Source organism: Pomacea canaliculata, linkage group LG4, assembly GCF_003073045.1.
Source record: "Pomacea canaliculata isolate SZHN2017 linkage group LG4, ASM307304v1, whole genome shotgun sequence".
NCBI lineage: Eukaryota > Metazoa > Mollusca > Gastropoda > Architaenioglossa > Ampullariidae > Pomacea > Pomacea canaliculata.
In genome coordinates this window covers 5,190,907-5,213,137 of record NC_037593.1, presented here as the reverse complement: position 1 = coordinate 5,213,137, position 22,231 = coordinate 5,190,907, and the positions used below count along the sequence as shown (strand labels likewise).

Below are 22,231 nucleotides of genomic sequence, written 5' to 3'. Positions count from 1 at the left end.
TTACAGGACTACCCTGCGCTGGGGCCGAGCGCTGTTCTTATTATCATATCGACAGGCAAGCCACCACGGTGCGACACAGAGCCCCCGCGGTCGCATCGAGTCAGGCCAGCACGGCATGCAGTCAGTATAGAGTGACTCTCCCCCCGACCACCATCACCGCCGCCACCACCACCGACATACCTCACCCACTCCCGTCGCCAACTGCTGCTTTACAATCGAAGCTGTTGTCCCGGGCTGCGGTCATAAAGAGACACGGCAGCCGCATGATACACATCGCTAACGCCGCAGCGACCGCGGGTGTACGGTTGTCGTTGTGGTTGTCACCCCTCCGGTGATAGTCAAGCAGTTTACCTGTTCCACCTGTTCGGGGGGCAAGGAGCGGCGCGGAGCTGTCGTAGCTGCTTGCGACCGGTTGTGAGGACCTTACTTAGCCTGGTGTGTCGGTGTGTTGTCGACCACATTCACCTGCAACATTTCGGTGCCGCACGGCAGTGAGTGGACTCCCCTCCCCCATCCCACCTGTGTGCCAAGTGAAGCTGTCAACGTTCAAGCTCAAGCGGTGAGAAATATTTTAGAAAATTTGTGTGAACTTCACGAAGATCTGCGAAGGTAGAAACTATGTGACATACGAAGCATTTCCCAGCTACAATAAATTCAAGCTGTGCAAAAGTCGTTGGCACAGATCTTGGAAATGTGTCATGAAATCATTCAGGCGGAACTGTGCAGCTTTGTGTCGTGATTGTTCGCCAAGCACGTGGACAGCCGATGTTTATGTGTCGACCAACGAAAAGAAATTTCTGTCCGTGAGTAAGGAAGCTAACTTTTGTTCTGATTGAAAACATCTCCAGTGTTTGACAGTTTAACGGACGTAAAGCTTGTAGCTGGTTCTTTAAATCGAAACTGTATTTTTTCTCGTGAACCGGTTTCGCTTTTCTTGGGAAGAGCTGCGCCGAAAAAATGTCTTTCTTCAGCAGCAACAAGGACAAAGACCTTCTGAGCAAAAAATCGCAGTTCTACGTGGAGTTTCTCGGGTGGATGGAATGTCGGGGGGTGCGGGGCCAACGGTACACCGACCCCATCATCCGAGAGCTGCGGCGGCGGCAGAAACGGGTGGAACGGCCACCCAAGTTCACCATCCAGGTGACACGGAAAGAACTGCGGATCACTCAGGAACTGGAGGAGAAGAAGAAGAGAAGCATCCAGAAGATCAAGTTCCCCACCATCCCGGCAAGGGACGTCACCTACGTTGTGCAGGCGCGTCGGGAGTCGCGGGTGGGCGGAGGGCTGGACGACGTGGTGGCCTGCATCTATCTCGGGTACATGCCGCGAACCAACTGCTCTGTGCACGTGCACGTGTACCGCTTCGACGAGCCGGCCACCGCCGCTACTTTTGTCGAGCTCGTCAGTCTCATCGTCGCCGACAACGCCCGCCGCATCGACGAGGTGGAGCTGGGTCTGGCCGAGCGTGGTGAGATCGACGACCCGCGCCTGGACTTTGACCCCGCTCCGGACTCGGCCACGGGGTCGGTGTCCAGTGCCGAGGACGAGACCCGCACTTCCGGAAGCGACGAGGTGGAGGCTGACTTGCAAAGCCTGAACGAGGTGCGGCCCTTCGACAGCGTGGCGGAGGAGCTGAAGCATCGGCTCCGTGTGCACGACAGGCCCCTCCTACTCCCCCCTAAGGATTACGACACCATCAGCCGCGCGCGAGGCAACCTGAAGGACATCAACGAGCGGCGATGCATGAACCTCCACATCGTAGGGGAAGCGGCGCTGGTGGCTCCCGCCGGCTCCCCATCTCAGCAGCGGCGCTCGGCCCGCAGCGGTTCCGGTGGCGAGAGCGGGGTGGATCTACCCTCCCCTTCCAGCGATGTCAGTGACAGCACTACCCCGTTCGCCCAACAGACACCCACAGGTGTGACCTCCGTGTCCTCCCCACCCGCATCCTCCTCCTCTTCTCAGCCAGCGGAAGCCAGCTTCGTCTACCCCCCTCGCCCAACCCCTCTTAGTCCTCGCACGAGCATTCGCAGCGGCAACTCCCGCTTTTCCGATCCCCCCGTGGTGCACGCGCGACAGTCCTCTGCCTCCTCCGTGTTGAGCACGCACAGCTCGCGAACCAGCCAGCACTCCGACGGCAGCGGTGGTGGAGCAGACAACATTATCGTCTACCGTGGTGGTGCTGACCCACCGGGGTCAGCAGGGGTCAGAGGGCGAGAGTCGTATACCAGCAGCAGCAGCCAAGACGCATTCTTGCCTCCCTCAGACTACTACGACGGTAACATCCCTAACGAAGTGGTACCTATGCGACCCAAGGCACATCCTCCGCTGCTGCGCGCCAACAGCACTGGGATGGACGCCAGCATGCTGACGCGCAGCATGCCCGCTGGTCTGCTGCACAGCGAGATGCAGCTCAGCGGCTCGAGGAGGGACGAGGAGTTCTACCCCCCGAGACGGGGTCAGTCCCTGCACGGGAGCAGTGGACAGGTCAACAGCCGGCGACACTTGTCCTCATCGGAGCAAAACGGCGACAGGCGAGGCAAAGCTCCTCTCAAGTAATTAATTATCTTTGTCTCTCTCACTCTCACACAAAGTAGTTCTTGTGGAAATAACTCCCTGGACATGGACTTGGTCTTTGCTGGACTCCTTCTTCCTGTCTTTCAGAGAGGACAGAAAAAAACGTGAGGCCAGTCATTCCTTCGTTGCTAAGGAATGATTTACATGATCTTCGTTGGCGTGAAGAGGGCTGAAGTATACGGTGTTGCCAGGAAAAGATCGTAGATCACTGATCACTAAAAATAAACCCTCGAACAAGGAGCCGGCTCTAAGGTGTTGAGAAAGTCTTATCTCGAGAAATAACGAGGGACACTACACAAGACAGGAGTTGGATGCTGATAAAATTAGCTTTAGAAATGTTATTTGCAATGTTAAATCTTGGTTTTCATTTTTGTGGGGGAGCGCTGCGCCCTGTGGGGAGCATTTGCATAGGTTTCATTCGAGCTGAGGGAAAATGTGTATATCTTTAGGTAAGCAACCCTACACCAACACCCATGTTTCGCTTGGGTGGCTGAGGTCGAACTGACAAGTCATCCGAGGAGGTCGAGTGCCATAAACTGCGGGACTGTAGACTTAAAGAAGACAATACCTACACTACCAGTGTTGAACAAGAAGGTGGAATGTGTCTCACCACCACCACCACTACCACCACCACCGCCGCCGCCGCCACCATCACCACCACCACCACCGCCGCCGCCGCCACCATCACCACCACCACCACCACCGCCACCACCATCACCACCAACAACAAATCACACCTGTTGCCAGGAATACTAACAAGGACCACAACACTTCAGTTCTGCTCTCGCCAAAGTGAAAACTGTCGGAGGGCGCTGTCAAGGCAGGGACGAGGGGAGTACTTTCCAGGAAATATCTTGGGTTTGCCTGCTCCCCTCCTCCTCCATGCTGTGCGCCGTTGAGACTGTATGACGTCACCTGCACAGCCATGCCGGGTGGTCGTGGTGGTGGTGATGGTGGTGGTGGTGGAGTCGTAATGGAGTGTCCTCCTCATATCAGCATGTAATCTCGCCTGGGGTGTGACAGCCGGGTGTGTGCTTTATGCATGCTTCCTGCTTTATCTGTCACGAAGGGAGACCCAAACATTCACTTTTTTTTGCATAAGAAAGGTATAGACCTTGTTTTAAAAAAAGAAATCCATCTAAGAGTGGGAGAGGCAAATTGTTTCATCAATGTTTGTGAAAACAAAGATATTTATAGCACGAGGCATGGAACAAGGACACAAGATGGAACACACAATTTCCAGGTTTACAAACATTGCCAGATCACGTGAATGTGTCCACAAACTCATCCCACCCAGAACTGACCAAAGTCTTGACAAAACCTGTTTCAGCATGTAACTGAGGGTGGATGTGTAAGTGTATTTTGTACACCTTGGCGGTTGGGTGGCAAGCCGAGGGTGAGATACGACACGTGTGTGGGTTACAAGAAAGGAGGGATCGGATTCAGGTTCAGCCAAGATACCTGGATTTTTGCCACAGGTGTGGATTTCTCGGATGGCACGAACTTTTGACTGTCAAAGGCTCCTTAAGTTTCAAACTTTTCAACGGTTTGAATGAAAGCGTTTGGATTTCTTCGCTACAGGACAAAGAAGAGTTTCTCAACTTTGGAATGAGGATTAGATGGTAATACAAGATTTGAAAGAAATGCAAATAACTTTCATTATACAGATCACGAGGTTTCTAGCCTTCGACATGTTTTGAATCTCGTGTAACAGTGTAGACAAAAAGTTGAAAGGCTGTTTTACCTGTTGGAGGTAGATTTACACAAGCCTCAGGTGTACAGTAACATTTCCGTTTGCCTTCTGACAATGAATGAAATCGCAAATACCACCTGACTCTCATTCTCCATCAAAGACAAAAGACTGTACCTGTGATGAAATTTAGAAGACGGTCTGATAATAAATGCTGGTGTAGTTAAAATATTCTGTCCAAAATGCAGGTGAGAGGTATTGATAGGTGTGGTTAATACTCCATACAGCAGAAATCCTGTGAAAATTATTTTAAAAAATCTGCTGCTGGTTACTTGGTAGTTACACCCTTGTGGTGTGGAATAACTTTTGCTCCTGACATTTATTAGACAATAAAGAAAGAGAAAGATGATAGGTAGAGGATGGTGTTAACTGACAAAGTACCTGCCTTTACTCACCTGGGTTTTGTATTCTTTCTTTACTCATTCATGGCATGCCACTGAGTCTATGCAACAACCTGTTCACCTGTTCTTGCTGTAAACTTTCTTAAATAATCATTTCCTTCTCAACAGACCTATTTTAAGTGCCATGAACTAACATATCTTCAGAAATGTATTCTACAGTTTGCTTCCATGACATCAAATGTCAGTTTTGTTGTAAATTCATGGAGTTAGTTGTTACCAATGAAATTCAATTTTGTATGAAATGAAAACAAAATTAGAACCACATCAGATTCTGTTTTATTGCTTATGTTAACTATGCGTGTCAGCAGGGATCTGTACAGGTAGGTGTGAGACACCTGTCACCTGTAGTATTCACCATTGACGTCAGTGGGTCAAACACCTGACTGATGCTTTTTATAGAAAGATGAAAAGAAAGGAAATAAACGAGTGCCAAGACCCTAATAAAATAGTTTTATAGAAAACCTTTCGTGTTGTTGAGTCTGAAATATTTAGTGTTTTCATAAAGGGAAAGTGGTAAAAAAAAACAGCCGATTCGCTAAGAACAGGTTTGAACCTAAACACTTGGATTACCAGACACGCCCTCGAGATTAGTTCTGTGCGAACCACTGTCTGGGTGGTGTGTCTCGGGTATCGTTAAGTGTTACTTATCACCTGCCAGACTAAGCTTTTCCTTCTTGTTCATCCTTGTGTGTGGGACGAAAGGAGTCTTCTCTATTTTGTCATGGTGTTCTGGATTCTTGTGTAAGATATGTTACTACAACATGCCCTCCTTCCTTTCCCAGTAATGTAATATTGTTTTCGGGTGGACTCACCTGTATTCACATACACACACATCTTTCTTTTTTAACTTTTACAGATGCACACACACTCACATACACATTTGTGAACACATCCAGCACGTAAGCAAGATTGTTACACATACATTGTTATACATACATTGTTGCACACCTGTAATAAAATATCAAAGCCAATCTTGCATTTTGAATGCATTTCACCTGTCTAATCTTCTAATGCTGTACCAGTCCTGTATGTGTGTGTGTGAGAGAGTGTGTTCCTCTGTGTGTGTGAGAGAGTGAGTGTGTATGTTCCTGTGTATGTGTGTGTATGTTCCTGTGTATGTGTGTGTGTGTTCCTGTGTATGTGTGTGTGTGTTCCTGTGTATGTGTGTGTGTGTTCCTGTGTATGTGTGTGTGTGTTCCTGTGTATGTGTGTGTGGTGAAATAACAAAGCAATGTTTGCAGGAAGCAAAGAACATCAGGAACTAAAGGCAACAATATTTTATTGTGTAAAAGGAAACAGCAGATGGACAGAATAAAATCTCTCATGCAAATCACAAGTTTATTTCTGTTTTAAAGCTTACCACATGGACGGGCAGGGAAGGAGAGAGAGAGACGGGGGAAGGGTTGGGGCAGGAGGGCAAGGGTGTAGTCTCATGTTCATGGTGTGGGTGACTGTACCCCGGTCATTCACAACCAGGAGACAGAAACACAAACTTGCTTTCATAGATTGGAAAGAGTCCGGTATAGGGCCAACGAAAGCGTGTTTATCTTTTCTTTTCGCAATTTTTCACATAAAATGTGTCGATGTCATCCTTTCCTTGTTGGTACAAAGGAGACAGATGATGTTTATACTTATCTTTTAAAAGATCTACGCATTTAAAACCAATAAATAAAACTCCAATTAAATAATAAAACGCAGAAAAAAGTTCTTCAGTGAGGTAAGACAACCTTTATCGCGGGGTTAGCTTTCTCTGGGGGCTGAAGACACAACTTATGGGGGTGGGGGCTAAAATTGTCTCCCCTCGTCAGATGGTATCCTGGGGGTTAGCTGGGGGTTAGCTGGGGTTTTGTTTAAATTGATGCGGTGAGAGTTTACTGCCCACCTCGCCTTATGTGCCTGAAGGAGCAGCTCTACATCTTATTTGTTTCTGTCATTAACCGATTTTCGTTTTATGTGTCTTACATTTTTGGCTCCTTCACTTCTTCGTATGCTGGCCATAAATAATTTCTATAAACAAAATACACATACGAAATTCTTAAAAACAGCGCACTGTCATCCTGCCCCTACCCATATACACACCTAAATATCAAGCATTTCACAAGCTGATAACACCTGAGTTCTAACAACTGATAAGATAGAGAAAACAAATCGTTTGTCTGGAACTGAGGCCACTGTCTGTCATCACGAAAGATGGGTGGGTTCGTATCTTGGCTCGGACACACTTCTCTCTGGATGTAACACCTGATGAAAGAATAACCCTGTTTTCTCTCTGTGTCTGCGCGCGCATGTTGTATGTGTCGTGTACACAAGATCACGTGGTGTGCGTGTGGAGCAGGATCATACATCTCTACCTTGTTTGCTACCTGTCCACTTACCTACTTCTTTTAACTTCCACCTTTGTAGCCTGATCACTGCAGCATGGCTACATTCACAGATGCACCCACACCCTCACCCACACGCACACTCACATCAGCGAACACGCACATAAAAGAAGACAATGATGAAAAGTATCCATCGCTGTTTTCTGATTATTATTTTACTCTGTCCTCTCAGACCGTGGCCATGGTTTTGAAAGAAATACAATATAAAAAAAGTTTTTTTTTTCTAAAGTTTAAATTTTCAGATTAACGGTATATTTTAACTGGCGCACAGTTGTGCGAGTTTGAAGATATGTTTATTGTTATTCATGTTGTTATCGTGTGAAAAGTGAAAGGACTGTCGATGAGCAGAAAATCAAATCGCGTGGAAATTAGTAAAAACGGCTTTGAAAAATACATACATGTATACATATATTCCTGAATTGTTTGTCTATATTTATGTAAACAACAGAGCTAACATTAAATTTTAATATATATCTAGTTCTGATTTTTTTTGTGTTCGTATAGACATTTGTTAGAAATGGGGGCTCGTAATGTGAGATATGGGTACAGGATACATGTCATGTTGATAAATGTTGACAACACAGGGCGCTGGTAAGGTCGCCGAGATTTTAAATTAGAAAAAAAATGTTCATATGTATATATAATCTTATTAGAAACTTATGCATTGAATGCTTGCATGTTGAAGTTACAAATGTATGCGATACAATATAACAAGATGTTTACGCCCTGAATGTTTGTTGTTCTGTAACAGGTTATTGAATGAAATAGTAGAAAAAAGGAAGAGAAATAAAGAGAATGATACTGTCAATGAAAAGGCTTTATTTATGAGGATGTAGTGAGTGTGTGTGTGAGAGAGTGAAGAAATGAGATATACTAGGAAAGACTAAAGCAGGATTTTTGCAAGGACCCGTTACTTCACTACTACTACTACTCATAATAATAATAATGCAACAGTTTGAACGATCGCACGCGAAGCCCAATGTTCAGATGTACGTGTGTACATGGCAGTAGCGACTTCTGCTGACATTTCTTTAGCGACTGAAGTAAAAAGAAAACATCAAAAAAGTAGCCCGCAACATTATTCACGCATGTGGACCGTTTATGTCTACATTTTTACACGTCCGCGGTAAGTTAGGGCAAAAAAAAAAAAAAAAAAAGGCATATCACCAATCAACATGAAACCAGTTTGTGGTTGACTGGCTTTTAATTATAAACGAGCTTCAAACTGTCAAAATCAGGTTCAGACCTGGGAGGACCGCTTTATTCAGAAATCGTGTCTTTTGACACAGTCTGACACACGTACAGACACTCTCACAACCTTGCTGTAACCCTTTGAACAGTCAGCCATGGCCCGCATCATCCCCCTCTTTCCCCACCACCACTCCTGATCTTTACGTGAAGATAACGTGCTCAGCACGTGACTACAAGAAATGATCTGCACACGACACAAAAGGTCATGGCGCCCTACGAGGAGGTAATCCTTGCCACAAGACTTCTAGAGCTGATTTCTCGTCAAGCTGGCGATAAGTCGTCATTTTTATTTATTTGCACCTGAAGGCCTCCCTCCTGCAGGTGTGATAGTCCTGCGCTGATGAGTAGGGGCAGGGTCAGCGAGTGCACCTACCGGCGTCGAGAGGCAGTGTTCGAAGTTCGGGCGCGGATATCCGCTGAGATGTTATTAACTGTAAAATGATTGTGGATAACCCACCCTGTCTGCCCACCGCCACAGACTTTCAAGAGCCATGAGCAAACACAATTCAGTGTCAGCAGTACGTCACTTGAAGCGAGATGCAGACGAGAACGTTTGTAAAACTCTTGTGAAACGTCACATAGAGTCAGACTCAGTAAGTACTGGAAGCTCGTAGAGCTTGTATAGTAGTGACATACTTCATCTATTCCAGCACTGGTAGATGTCTCACGTCACGTGAAACAGATCTCATTTTACGTCACTAGTTGTCTCAGAGCCAATCAAAACAGATGAGACAATATCTCATGCGCGTTCAAGCAAAAAAGAAAAAAAAAAAAAAAAAAAAAAAAAAGAAGCTGAACTCTCATACCAGTTCAAAACAGATGCTTCAATCCACTTTTAAAAAATTTAATAACAATGCAAAACATTGCGGTCGTCACACACCACATGGTCGTCATCTCGCGGAGATGTATGTCCGCGGTCGTATGTCGTCCCCGTCGTTCGGAATGAAAGAGTAGGACACTCGTGGCGCACTAAATAATTCATTTCTAAGTCATCTGGAACGACACACGATGAAAGTAAAATTAAAATACAGTTGGCTACATGGAGAGGGTTAGAACCACAACGCGCAACGCGCAACGCACCTGAGAGTTATGATGAGTGACGTCACGTAGGCCCTGATGTGACGAGACACGCAGACAACAGAGCAACTGACCGAGTGACCTAATTATGAATCACGTAGGTGGATGACCTACAAAACGGAATCAGACGTAAATGAAAACCTGAATCTGGTTCAGGCCGGCCACAAAAAGCATTCCGGAGAGTTCAGACACCCAACCCGTTGATTTCAGCAATTCCGATCCTCCAGGGTGTCTCGATCAAGTGACGTAGTATGACGTATGCCTCACGGGTACGGCCACCCGCACGAGAGACAGCAAACGATCGAGAATGACCTTTCAAATAAAAGGATATTTAAGATCGGCTATCAATGGCCGGTCCCACTTGCCGACTACAAAGACTACAACAAGAGGTAGTCGCCGGGGTGGGCCACTCCCACGACGAACACCCAGCAATTAATGGCTGGAAGGTATGACAGTTGGAAAGGCATTCCTAGAAAAGAGTTCCAGTTTGCGGCTAGAGCTACCCCTGTGCACCCGGCTCTTGAAAGTTAGCTTTGAAACTAACACCTGGATTTTATTTTATTTACCATTTAATGCTTCTTTATCTTGCCGACACCCACCTGAGATGTGTGGAGGACTTAATGGCAGGTGCGTGCAGGTGTCTTTAAGTTCAGGTTTTTCACTTTGGTGTCTTAGCAAACAAAATTATAAAGCTTGAAATTTTTAAAAATTAAAACCGATGTTTTCTTGGATTTCTGTTATATTTCGAAATGCAGGTCTTGTTGCCACTGTGAAGACAGGTGAGTAGTCAGTAAAGGACGGGTATGCCCTACAGGCCCAGCGCACTGTCTGTCTGTCTGTCATCAAGCCTTCACACTCACACCCCAGCCACGAGCATTCACCATTTACTGTCGCCGAGCCTCGAGGAGAAAGAGAAATTAATAATTATTCACCAGTCCTGTCTTTTGAAGCTCACCTGACTAACTTTCTCCTGTCAGCGGGTGGATCTCTCACGTAACGCACCCCGTCGTGGTGGCCATAGGAGGTTAGAGAAGCTAGTCGGGGTGGAGGGTGGAATTAATGTTTTACCCCGAGTCAGCAGTTAAGGTTCTATCACGGCAAGCCACCCAGCCCTGCATACAGATGTCATAGTCGAGAAAGAACAGGGTACCCGAGACGAGAGTCTACACGGGTGGCACAGCAGGTAGTGTGGTGGGAAACAGGGACTGGCCGGGTACGGGCCGAAGCATGTTTTGCACGATCAAGTACCCGGATATGCTAGCGTTAGGAGCATTGCCCCCACCCCCTGTCAGTATTTGCTGAGTCATTAAAAAAAAAAAAAGTTCTGAACAGTAGCAGCCGCTGGTCATGCATCACTGCAAGTAGACACACGCACGTACGCAAAAAATATATAAAATATGTCGCAATGTTTTAAACCAGTACTTTCAAGAATTCAGAGCACACAGCCGGTAGGTGGCGCTCCTAGACACCTCTCCTGACTGCGGTGTGATAAGGCTAGCAGCGCGTGCGTGACTGTCGGCCTCGTCCCTAGCTTTGTCCCGCCATCAGAAGCAAAGAAAAATGGACAGGAAGAAAAACGTTTTTAGCAGGACAAAAAGTTGCCTAAAAATAGAAGCCTTCAACAGAATTCAGACGTTGCCGAGAGATAAGGGACAGGATCTCAGGAGAGAGAGAAGGAGGGAGAAAGAAAACTTGAGGGGAACTTAAAGACCTACTCGGGTGCAAATATTTTTCAGATGATTCACAGGCTGAGTTCAACACAAGCTGGTATTTCCTCAAAACATACATTCTCAAGACTCAAGAGGTTTCGACCCCTGAGATCACTAATTGCTTCTGTCGTCAGAGTTACAGCCAATGGGAGAACTGAAACCTTTTGTAATGAGGCGTAACCATGGATATTCGAGATGTGTTTGTACACGCGTGTCTCAAAAAAAAAAAAAAAGAAAAAAAAAGAAAAAAAAGTTGAAGGATGTGTTATTCGCCTAGATATTACTGAACATTTAATTACAAATTGCACCCTAACGGACCTTTAAACGGGAAATGAGAATGAGGAATGTTCAATTATATTTGAAAGAGATAAAAAAATCTGGAAGAGAAAAAATAAATACAGAGAGAGAGAGATTGAAACGACTGGTCTTCTCTGTTATCATGCCACTTTTCTATCACGTGCCCTTTGTACGATTGCAAGCAGGTGCTGGTTAGTAAGTCCAAACATTTGTCCAGGTAAGCATATCTCTCTACTCAACATGCTCTCCAAAGCTCAATGGCAGTGTTGGTTGAGGGCGCCATAGTTTAGAGTCCTGTCGAACTGACAGTGAGAGTCGGATGCTCTGGGTTCGTATCTCAGCTTCAACACACATCACCTCTCTCTCTGGATGTGACGTCTGGTCACAAAGTTCTCCGTCTGTAGCTCCCTTAGGTTTCCTCCACTCTTACTCTGTGAGTGTGTGTGTGTGTGGATGATGTTTTAAAATAATGTTTGTGTACATGCATGCGTGTGTGCATTCATGTGTATGACAGACACCGCATCTGTAAAACATTTAACCGAAGAACTGCGTCTTGCCATTGTATGACAAGAGAGATTTGCTCAAATTAGTACAGAATATTAGCACGTCGAGCCTCACTTGGTCCACCTCACCACTCTCTCCTTCACCACCATCTCAACAACACTGCCCACCCATCCTTTCTCGACCTCACAGTATGTACCGATCACCCTAATGTAGATCAATAAACATTTATTGCCAACATTGAAGTGACACCATGGATCACGTGACAGGATGTTGCGTGGACTTTGTATTCCGCTGCAAGATGGCGATATCCAAATATTTACTTTTCTCAGGGCCACCGAGAGTCAGCACGGGCTCAAGGGCACACCTCTCCAGCCCCTTGTACTTGTAATCATCAATTACTTTCCCAGTATATAATAACATGCTTACAAATCGATTGTCAATATATTTTGTCATTCAGTAACATAACATAAACATAAAACATTAGGACAAGTGCGCTAGGTTCTACATCATTACTTGAACGTAGAGTTGTTTACACCTGAGTGGTTAGAAAATAAAGAAAAATGACTGTAATGATCAAACCTGTAGTATCCCGCTCCATGGAAAAAAATCCACAGATCCATACATCAACCTGTCTTTAAAAAGAAAAGGAAGAAAAAAAAAATCTACTGACCAAGGCCGGGTCTCCTCCACAGCCTCTTGCCCGGATACAGCATCCCCCCATACTCCTCCCCTCTCCTCAGACCTGACTTTTTATTTTGTTTAAGGTGTGGCAAAGGTTATTTGAAGTTGTCGGAGCCTTTGATTCCAAGTGTCAAGATATTGAACTCGCTCCGCTCAGCGCAAAGTCTCGTGTCAGTCTCGACAGTACGGTAAACCGCGAGAGTATCTATTAGCGACAGATGGCGTGTGACAGCAGTTGTTGACTGTTTTCTGGTTCGGGAAAGTGGATAAGCCAGTGGGTAGAGGCCAGGGGCACACAGACTAGAGGTTCGGTACCCATGTGGTGCACCCAACTTTCTCGAATGAACTCTGATGAGGAATGGTCACGTGACTGGTTACAGGGTTGGTGTGTGTGTGGGGGAGTAATTCATGAAGAAGAGATGGGAGATTTGGGAGGACTTTTAACACCTTACTTCATTATGACCCCATGGTCACCTATTTTTATTTTTTTGTTTTATTTCCGTGGTAAGGAGAGCTAGTGAGAGGAGAGGAAGGCTATAAAAAATAGACAAAGACGGCTGGACAGACAACGTGTCGGCTGGTTCTCCGGTTCATCTACCAACCGCTGGAGTGATGTATGGTGGAGCAGGTGTTGTGGTTTGTATCAACATCCTAGTCGTGTACCTCGATACTTATACGAAAACTAATCCCGGTAATAAGATTATGTAGCAGCTTGTCTCCTTAATTGAATATCGCGATACACCGTTTAATTAAGTTGCAGCTAATTGTACTTTAACTTTCGCACTCAGCTGACAAAGAACACACACACACTCTTTCACACACGGTATAGGCACAAACGAGCGCACGCACACACACTGCAACAGAAACACACGCAAGCCCTCCTTGCGATGCGCTAAACAGTGAAATTGTCTCCCCTGGCTGGTTGGCTGGTGCTGCCACCTAGTGGTGGTTTCACACAGTGGTGGGAAGGGTAAGGGAGGATAGCGGATGATGAAACACCTGGAGACAATCACCGACTGCCACCCCTGTGAACAGATGTATAAGAGAGATGTGATTGTCTTGTACAACAGCGACAACCGCGTGCTAACCACTGAGCTACCGGGCTCACCCTCCTCCTCCCAACCCCTCCCTTGTACTCCTCCCGTCGTCTTTTCCTGCAAATTCTGAGAAAAATGTTTCTTTTGAGAAGAGTTATCTTTCTTTGAACACCTGCCACCGTTGGTAGTTGATGATAATGATAACTACATCTCACCTGGCCCCGCCCCACCAGTGACGTCATCCCGTGCACCAGACCGTCACAAACTCGAAGGGCAGGTAATCAAACCAGTTTCTTCATGTAGAAGATTCTCTGTATTCTCCACTCAGGTATTTTTATTTATAAAATGGAAGTTGCGTCTTATAACCTCGCCTGAGGAGGGCTCTATGTCAGCAGGGCTCATCGTCTGAAGAGAGCAGCCATGACTCAAGCCTCCACTCTGTCGCCATTTTCCGCGACGTTGAATACCGACGCGCAGTGGGGCTGGTGACGTCACCACACGTTGGGGCGGAGGTCCTGGGAACGCGGCACAAGTGCCATACGCCAGACGAGCTTAGCATTCTGGGCGTGCTCCCTCCGAACTGAGTGATCTTCAATGGAGAATGAGCTGCCTGTACCCTGACCATGGACGTAGCACGTTATGCCCTGACTTTGTGTTAAAGGTCGAGTGAGGTACACGTTTCTCGTGACTGGGGTAGATATTATTATTTACAGAATGCCTCCAGATACACATCTAGAAACACCGCTTGCACAGTAAGAGGTCAACAACTGATGTCAGTCGTGTTAGCTGTCAGCTAACGTGGAGCAGTCAGCCAGACAGGTAGCCAGACAGGAATTACCATCCAGGTAGAACTTAAGATGGGATTACATTATCAAGACTACAATTACTAGGACGGCTGAGAACATATGTTAATTAGGTGAATGTGTATATAAGGGATTTAAGTTTAAGTGATAGATGTTGACTTCTTTGTGCACAGTGTTCTGTGTTTGACAACGGAGAGAGGGGTAATTATCCAGTTTTGGGACATTTGAGGAAATAATGTGTTTACACAGTCCATACAAAATACTCCATACTACGCCTTTAATTCTCTATCACTCTCCGCCACTTGTTGTTTTTCTCTCTCTTCTATTTCTTGTCGTTATCTTTCTGTTTCTCTTTTCTTTATCCATCTTTCTTAATTTTCTACTTCTTCCTCGTCTTTCTCTCTTTCTAATTTTCTTCTTTTTTTCTTTCTCTCTTTCTGTGTCTCTTGCGCTACCTTTCTCTGTTTCTCTCTCTGCACGGATGTGGGCGCCATGCAACCGTTGCATGTAACGTCACGTGACGCAGTGCCATTCCAAGTCAGGGGCGATGTACGCAGTTTACCTAAGCGGTAGATTGTTTATTTTTGTGCGCAGTCAGCATCTTTTTTTTTGCCCGAAGCCCTTGAACCTGAGACAGTTGACTTTGTCATGCTCGAAGACCAATGACTGCCATGACTGTGTGGATACAGCCGTGGAGAAGGTCAATGGAATTACAGAATTACAGGTGCACAGGATATACAATGCACTTACAGTTTATTAGTGTAGTAGGTAATTAGAAAATAGAAGAGGACAAAAGCGATTACACGAAACACTCAGCGACTTTCTTCTCGGCGCCTGTGGTTCGTCTCCGCACACAGGTACAAGCCAGCAACATCAGGACAGGTACATGGGATACCCGACATTGAGGTTGGGGTGGCGGGAGTCACAGGTTAATTAAAGACGTGCTTGTTGAGGTTTGTGGTGTCAGGAAACATACAGCTGATGGCTATAACCGTTTTTTTTTTTTTAATAACATATTGTCCACGTTTGTTCAATTTCTTCTGTGATACCGTTGTTTTATGTGGAGCACATGGTAACATCTTAGAACAGAGAACAATTAACATAAAAATAAGCATGTTTTCAATTTTATTACTTTATCAGTGTTCACCATCCTTACATAACCTTCGACCCCACGATCGTTCTATGACCATGGCATCAGTGGAAAATAGAATGTAGTGGAACGGACAAACGGAGCAGATTTGATCACATTTGACACGCCGCCACAACACATATATCCCCACACTCTTATTTAATGATAAGATGTATTTTTGTAAATAATTCCATAGGTCAACTAGCACATTACATACATACCCTAGAGGGTAGATAAACGAGAAGCGTGATCTCTGTAAGTCATCAGGCGAGAGCAAGTCGTTCCCCAGGGCAAAAAAAGGGAACTGAAGGAAAAGCATCTTGTTTCCGAAGTTTAAAGGGATGTCCAGACCTCGCGGGCACTATTTCATGTTATCTTACCAAAACATCTGCGGGGTCTGAACATCTTTATGAGTTTGGAAACAATTAAAGTGCTTTTCCTGGAGTTCTCCTTGTTGCCTCAGGCCAAGGACTAAATACCTTCCCAGGTGGGTGCACAGCTCACTTGCCTAGCTGTAAACAAAGTTCTTGTACTAGGAGTGAAGACGGGAAGACAAATGATGGAGGGAGGGATGTGTGGATGCGTAAATGTGTTTGTGTGTGTGTGAGTGGCGTTTACAGAATTACTTCCCCATGCCCTGAGTGTTTTCCTCCTCACTGAGGTAAGTGTCTGTAATCTCTTGCCGTTCGGGTCTTTCAGTGACAATCTCATCTCACAGGTGCCCTGAAAGATAGTGGAATGTACCCGTGGATCGAACAAATACTTCAACGTGCAACACGTGTAATGCACACACATCTATCTATGCAGCATGCGGGGAAGCTGCCTCGCCCTCTGTAGATTGTCTGGCTGCTTAGTTTCTGAGGTGGGATGCTGCAGTACTACAAAGTAACCAGTGAGTAGAAATATATCTGCACCAAAAACGTAGGACCTTTACATTTGCTTTACATGCATTGAGCTATAGTCACATACAACACATCAAACTGTTAGCATACAAGATCACTGTGTCGGCAGGTGAAAACCGTTTTTGAACAAATTCTTAACGTTAAAAAATGTCGATGTATCAAGACGAAAGACGGTTAAACGATCGAGGATGTTTACTTGCAGGAAACAAATTTTCTGAATAGTATAAGAAAACTAGAAAATGTTCTGAATGGTGGTGGTACGAAGAACGCAAAAAGAAAGATAACTCTTGCAGACATTAGTTTTGACAGTTTACTTAGTTGCTTCCCCTTTTCAGCTCACCCTTGTTCTGTTTGGACAAAATGACACGTTCCACCTCTACATCTTTCAAAGGAATCATGCTGTTGCAATATTTAGACATCAGTCAGTCCTGAATACCTGCTTTCAGCAAAGATTACGGCCCGTAACATTTGCATCACCCGCCGGAAGGTAACAGTTGAGAGCTCAGCTGGATGATTGGAAAATACCAGTAAGCACATTATTCCCAATCTAAATGCCACAGTTCTTCAAATATTGCTACTATGTCAAAGTGTCAGTTATAACAATATATACATGTACATATATAAAATAAAACTGGAGTCTTCGACTACAGTCAAATCTCTCTACTATGCCACCCCTCTACAATGCCACTCTCGGTATTATGCCACTTTTGCTCGGTCCCGACTATAAATTCAATGTAAAAAAAAAATTTACTATGCCACCCCTACTCTCCCTACTATGCCACTTTTTTGTGACTGTTAAAAGACACAAGTTGTAAAATTCCGCGCAGTGCTCGATTACTAAACTGTATGGTAGTGTGGGACATTGCATTTAGGTGGATGGAACATAGCACGCACACAGGGAGGGTAGAGGCTGGCAATGTGGGGGGTTGGGGTGGTCGCTAGCCGGGTGACAGCCACGTGACAGAGGGAAGGTGTGAGGGAGTCGACTAGCGACAGGATTCAGGTGCGCGGATGTGGTTGGGAGGGTGGAGATGAAGAGGTGAGGGGAGAATGAGAGGAGACAGCTAGCGAAGCCGACGATTCTTGAGAGCTTTGGACCAGACCTGGGCAAAGGCCTCCTGTCTCTGACCGGCCCGCCCGCCAGTATATATACCATATATACAGTATTGGGTAAAACTGAGTTAACTATATTAGTCCGGCCCTCTAAAACCATCCCAATGTCTCATGCGGCCCCTTGGGAAAATTAATTTCCCACCCCTGCTTTGGACTGACGGGTAACTTGAGCAAATAAAGCCGTTTTTACGAACACTCTGTACTATGCCACTCTCGCTACTATGCCACTTTTGCTCGGTCCCGGTAGGTGGCATAGTAGGGAGATTTGACTGTACTTGAACGATGAAAGGGAAAAAACTCCAGTTTTACTTATGTCCCCTGCATCAACGAGCCTTTGAGCTTTATTTTGTGGAAAAGTAAATTTTTAATAGGAATCGTAATGCCAGTAATAAAAATCCTTTTCCGGGTCAAATTTTAATTTTGTAAGTGTTATTATAATTAACATATATAATTATCTCTAACAAACACACAAGCTCATGCGCTGGTCACGCACCTCCATATTACTGCATGTCATGTAGTCTTATTCTCATCAATCTAATACATTCGCCAAGTAAATATGCACACACTCATCAAACTTACAGGTACTCCCCATCTAGTTGGCTATTCATGCTGCTTGTTATCTAATTTATGCACGATCAGTTGGTATACCTGTGCACACGCAAGCAATAAGCAAGTCCGCATACACAATGTTTACTGAATTTACAACACTAGCACACACAAAGCTTGGCTGTCGGCATGGGTGCGACCACGGACTTGGTAATTATGACCCACTGATTTAATTAAAATTTTTAAATAATTTCTTTAAAGCTATCTTTCTCTTTATTAAGTATTGTCTTAATTTTAATGTGACGCCGAGCTTAGTGGCAATCCACCTGCTGCTTGTGTAGCTCGTTAGATTAAATCTGACTGAAAGAAAATTTATTTATTCGTAGAAAGAACAAATAAATAAAACCAGAACTTGTTTTTTTGTAGCAGCATTTGTTCAGCTGACATCTGATAGCTCCGGTGCTAGCCAAAGATAATTTGATTTAGAGGAGATAGTCCTCACTCAAATTCAGAGTAGAGGAAGTAAGGAAAGACAATCACAAAGATTGGGAGAGAATGAGAAAGAAAGAGCGTATATTTTCCTCTGCATGTGTGTGGAGAGAGAGAGAGGAAGAGAGTGAATAAATATAATCCACCAGGGTTAACCATTCCGCCCATCAATATTGCAATCTCTCTACATGGCCAGTTAACCAGCAAAGAAAAGTACAATTATAAGAAAATTTATTTTGACTCCGCATTGCTGAGTTTCTGGAAAATGATGGGGTGGGTTGACTCGGGTTGAATTATCTACCTTCAGCCATCTCATAGGGGGGAGAGGGTGACCTGTCAGGGCGGACGACACTCAGTTGTGGGGTGACTCACTCCCAACTGTCATCCATTTTCATCACCTCCCACCTGTTGTTTGTTGCAGCAGAAACAGGCCGGGGACAGAGCGGGGTGGCATTGAAATGAGAGTGAGTCGTCTGGTGCGTATATGTTGTGGGTGGAGATTGGTGTCTGATGCCGAGACAACTACGGCTGTATCACAGCAAACAGTCGGCCATGTAAACAGGTGTCATATAAAGCCCGTGGGAGTCTTTGTGTGGGGTGTGAACATGTTTGTGTGTGTGTGGATATGTGTACGTATGTGTGCAGTTGTGCCCGTATTTTATTTCAATGGGTAGGTAAAAAATTTACATCACTAGTATAAATACAAGACAACAACTGCAACAGCAACCATCATCCATGGTGCGACATCAGTTGACATTTGCCCTTCCATACTGAAAGATCAAGTGTTGCACTATTGCGGTGTAACAGGATATTCGTGTAGCGGTATTGACAAAGGAAGAATAAAAAAAATGAGCAGTGGAATTAGAGGTGTAAAATCATCCCATAAAAATGCACCGATTTTTTTCCTTTCAAACACACACCTCGAGTGCATAATTTTCTTATTTTCCTCTTCAGGTCTTTTATTTTTTTTAAAAAGAAACAAGCAAACTGTCGTGTAACTGTTGCTGCTGCTGGTCTGAAACAAGAACAGAAAAATGAAACCGGATGGATATTTCAAGAAAGTTTTCGAGATACGCTGTTCACATAAAATCTGAGACAAATAAATACAAAATGCAGCTGTGATTTGAGTGATCATGAGAATGGCCATTGCAAAGAGTTTCTGGATGCACTCAAGAAGTTCATCAGTTGTCACTAACCCAAACCTGATCACACCATTTGTAAAACCAGACTCAGAATGTTTAAGTCCTCAGAAGTTTAGTTTGATGAATTTCTAACTTAAATTTCCTGTAGAGAAACATTGTCTTCCATCAATCTTATTATGCCATTCTTGTGATATCATCCAGTAAGACTCAGTTAAATTGTGTGTTTGTGCTCGCGAGAGTGTGTACGTGTGTGTATAGGAGAGAATACTGGTAGCAGAGAAATATATTATATATTATCTTTATTTTAATTTATTCGAACGCTGTCTCTAAAGAAATTAAAAATATGAATGCAGCGAAAATTCTTTGCTTACAACATTAAACACAAAGAGCTCTTGTGCAACTCAGAGAAAGTCCTCTTTACACTTTCATTGTCCGGAGACAATGTGAGTAGAGTCAGTAGACTGAATGTAGACAAAGACATTCATTTGTTTGTCTATTTTCCTCTCTCGCTAACCAATCTTTTCGATGTAGGTGAGTGCCTCCATTGTTAGCAGCGAAACATCTTGATCACAGTGAACCTCTCTTTCATTTTCTGCCCTCGTCAGGACCCAGGATGCAGGCGGCAGCAGGCTCATGATGTAACCACCCCTCAGGATCACCCCCGCTCGCCGCCATTACAAGTAACAATAACAGCAACAAGTGACAAGTGACAAGTGACATGTCTTGTACCGCAACATCCCTCCCACACTTGTGACTGGCTGTGGCCGCCAACAAACACTTTGTTGTCTTGACGGATTTTTTCTTTGTTCAGTTCTCCCTCCACCCTGGTGAGAAATTCTGTTCCTTCAGAGGATCTGTTATTTGTCATCCTTCTATTGTTCTCCATGTAAGGACTTTTATCACCTTTTGTCGATGATGTGACCATATTTGGCAAATCGTTGACTTGAGTGTCATTTCAAAATTTATCAAAAGTAGACAATTCGGCAAAATGTGTGCGGTTGAAACTACTTTTCAGGGAAGCGTTTACCTTCTACCTCGGCGTGAAAATGTCTCTCACCTGTAATCACCAGAGCAGGTGAGTAATTCACACCTGTCAGTAACGATTGCTAGCGCGTGAAATGCTGCGTCGCTTACCTGTGAGATCGATCAACGTTCGCCAAATCGTTCACCTGATTGTTTGGCCCACAATAAGCTTTGGTCTGGTCTGTCAGGTGGTCCACTGGCTCCAAGCCAATGCATCGACAGACTTCAGAGACCGAGTGCCAAGGAGCCAGCTAAGGCGATCATCTCATTTTCTCAGGTAAGCCGACTGCCGCACGTTAATTAGCTCAGCAGGTGTTGCCTAGCAATGCTCTGTGCACCCAGCCCCACACTTCCGGAAGTTAGCAATCAAGCTTGGTGTTGATTGATTAACAGAATTGCTTTATTACTGAAGTGAGAAAACGAAGTAACTGGGTTTGAAAGCCGCCTCGTACCTTTGACCTGGGAGGGCTGGAGTGGGCGGGAGAGGGCTGGAGTGGGCGGGGGAGAGATTGTAAAGCTGTAAATGTCACAGAAGTGCTTGGCATTCTAGTCCGGTGCTTGATGATTGTAAATCTGGCCGTTTGTTCTATCTCATCTGACAGTTTCCCTCAGCTAATGTCTTTGTTTTCATGTAATTAGTCATTCATTCCAAGACCTGCGAGCACAGAGGGCTGACTACATCTTACATTAGTTTTCAAATACATGTGTAATGAAAACACGCCATGTAACAGACGCCGTGTTTATGTTGCAGTCATTTTAAAATTCATTTTTTTCTGTTATTTAAATGTAACATAATACATTCTTTTTACTTGTGGTGATTTTATTTTATTTCATTGTAAACACCGACAGAAGTTTCTGTCTAAAGCCTGACTGGGTAGCAACATCAGGTGTCCACAGATGATCAGACAGGAAACTAAACTTCAGGTGTCTCGATCACAGAAAAACAATCAAAGGCAACTGATCATACAAGATCATTGAGGACACAAAAGAAGGGGCCTGCTAACGGGACCTGCTCCTCTGAGAGTTCAATACAGGGAACCGAGGGTCGAAGATATGTCTTTGATAGACGGCAGGTCAGGTGAGGAAAGGAGGTTCTACCCTCTCCCCCCGTCTTTGTACCTCGTCTGAACATTCAGGTAGCTACATGCTGGGGGTTGTGTTCACAGGTGAGGCGTTGAGTCGACTCACACCAGGGGCTGCAGGGTGTGGGTGTGGGTGGGGTGAGGTGGGGTAGTTGTTAAGTGAAGGTAGGTCGTTGCCCTGGGACAAAATTGTGAAAGCATCGGTAGACATCTTGTAATAAATATCAATGATAATAGTTTGTATGTGTATTCGCTTCTTATGATAATTGTGTGTTCACTTCAGATGATGACTGTAGGTGTGTTCACTTCAATAAACGTGTGTACGTGTGTTCACTTCATG

At 44.9% G+C, this 22,231-nt stretch overlaps 1 protein-coding gene and 1 long non-coding RNA gene across 2 annotated transcripts; both read left to right on the top strand.

Moving 5' to 3' along the window:
* Positions 1–5: 5 nt before the first annotated feature.
* LOC112562387 lies at positions 6–6,055 on the top strand. The gene has a single exon (XM_025235631.1). It carries the CDS (start codon positions 958–960, stop codon positions 2,554–2,556), a length of 1,599 nt encoding a protein of 532 aa, XP_025091416.1. The 5' UTR covers positions 6–957; the 3' UTR covers positions 2,557–6,055.
* Positions 6,056–20,401: 14,346 nt separating this feature from the next.
* On the top strand, positions 20,402–22,003 carry LOC112562097. Its single transcript, XR_003098783.1, has 3 exons — positions 20,402–20,861; positions 20,998–21,086; positions 21,659–22,003. It is a non-coding gene; the product is annotated as an uncharacterized LOC112562097 (long non-coding RNA).
* The last annotated feature ends 228 nt before the right edge of the window (positions 22,004–22,231 follow it).

Bases quoted from the DNA above. Each gene is read 5' to 3' on its own strand.
- LOC112562387 (XM_025235631.1), top strand. From the start codon at position 958: ATGTCTTTCTTCAGCAGCAACAAGGACAAAGACCTTCTGAGCAAAAAA.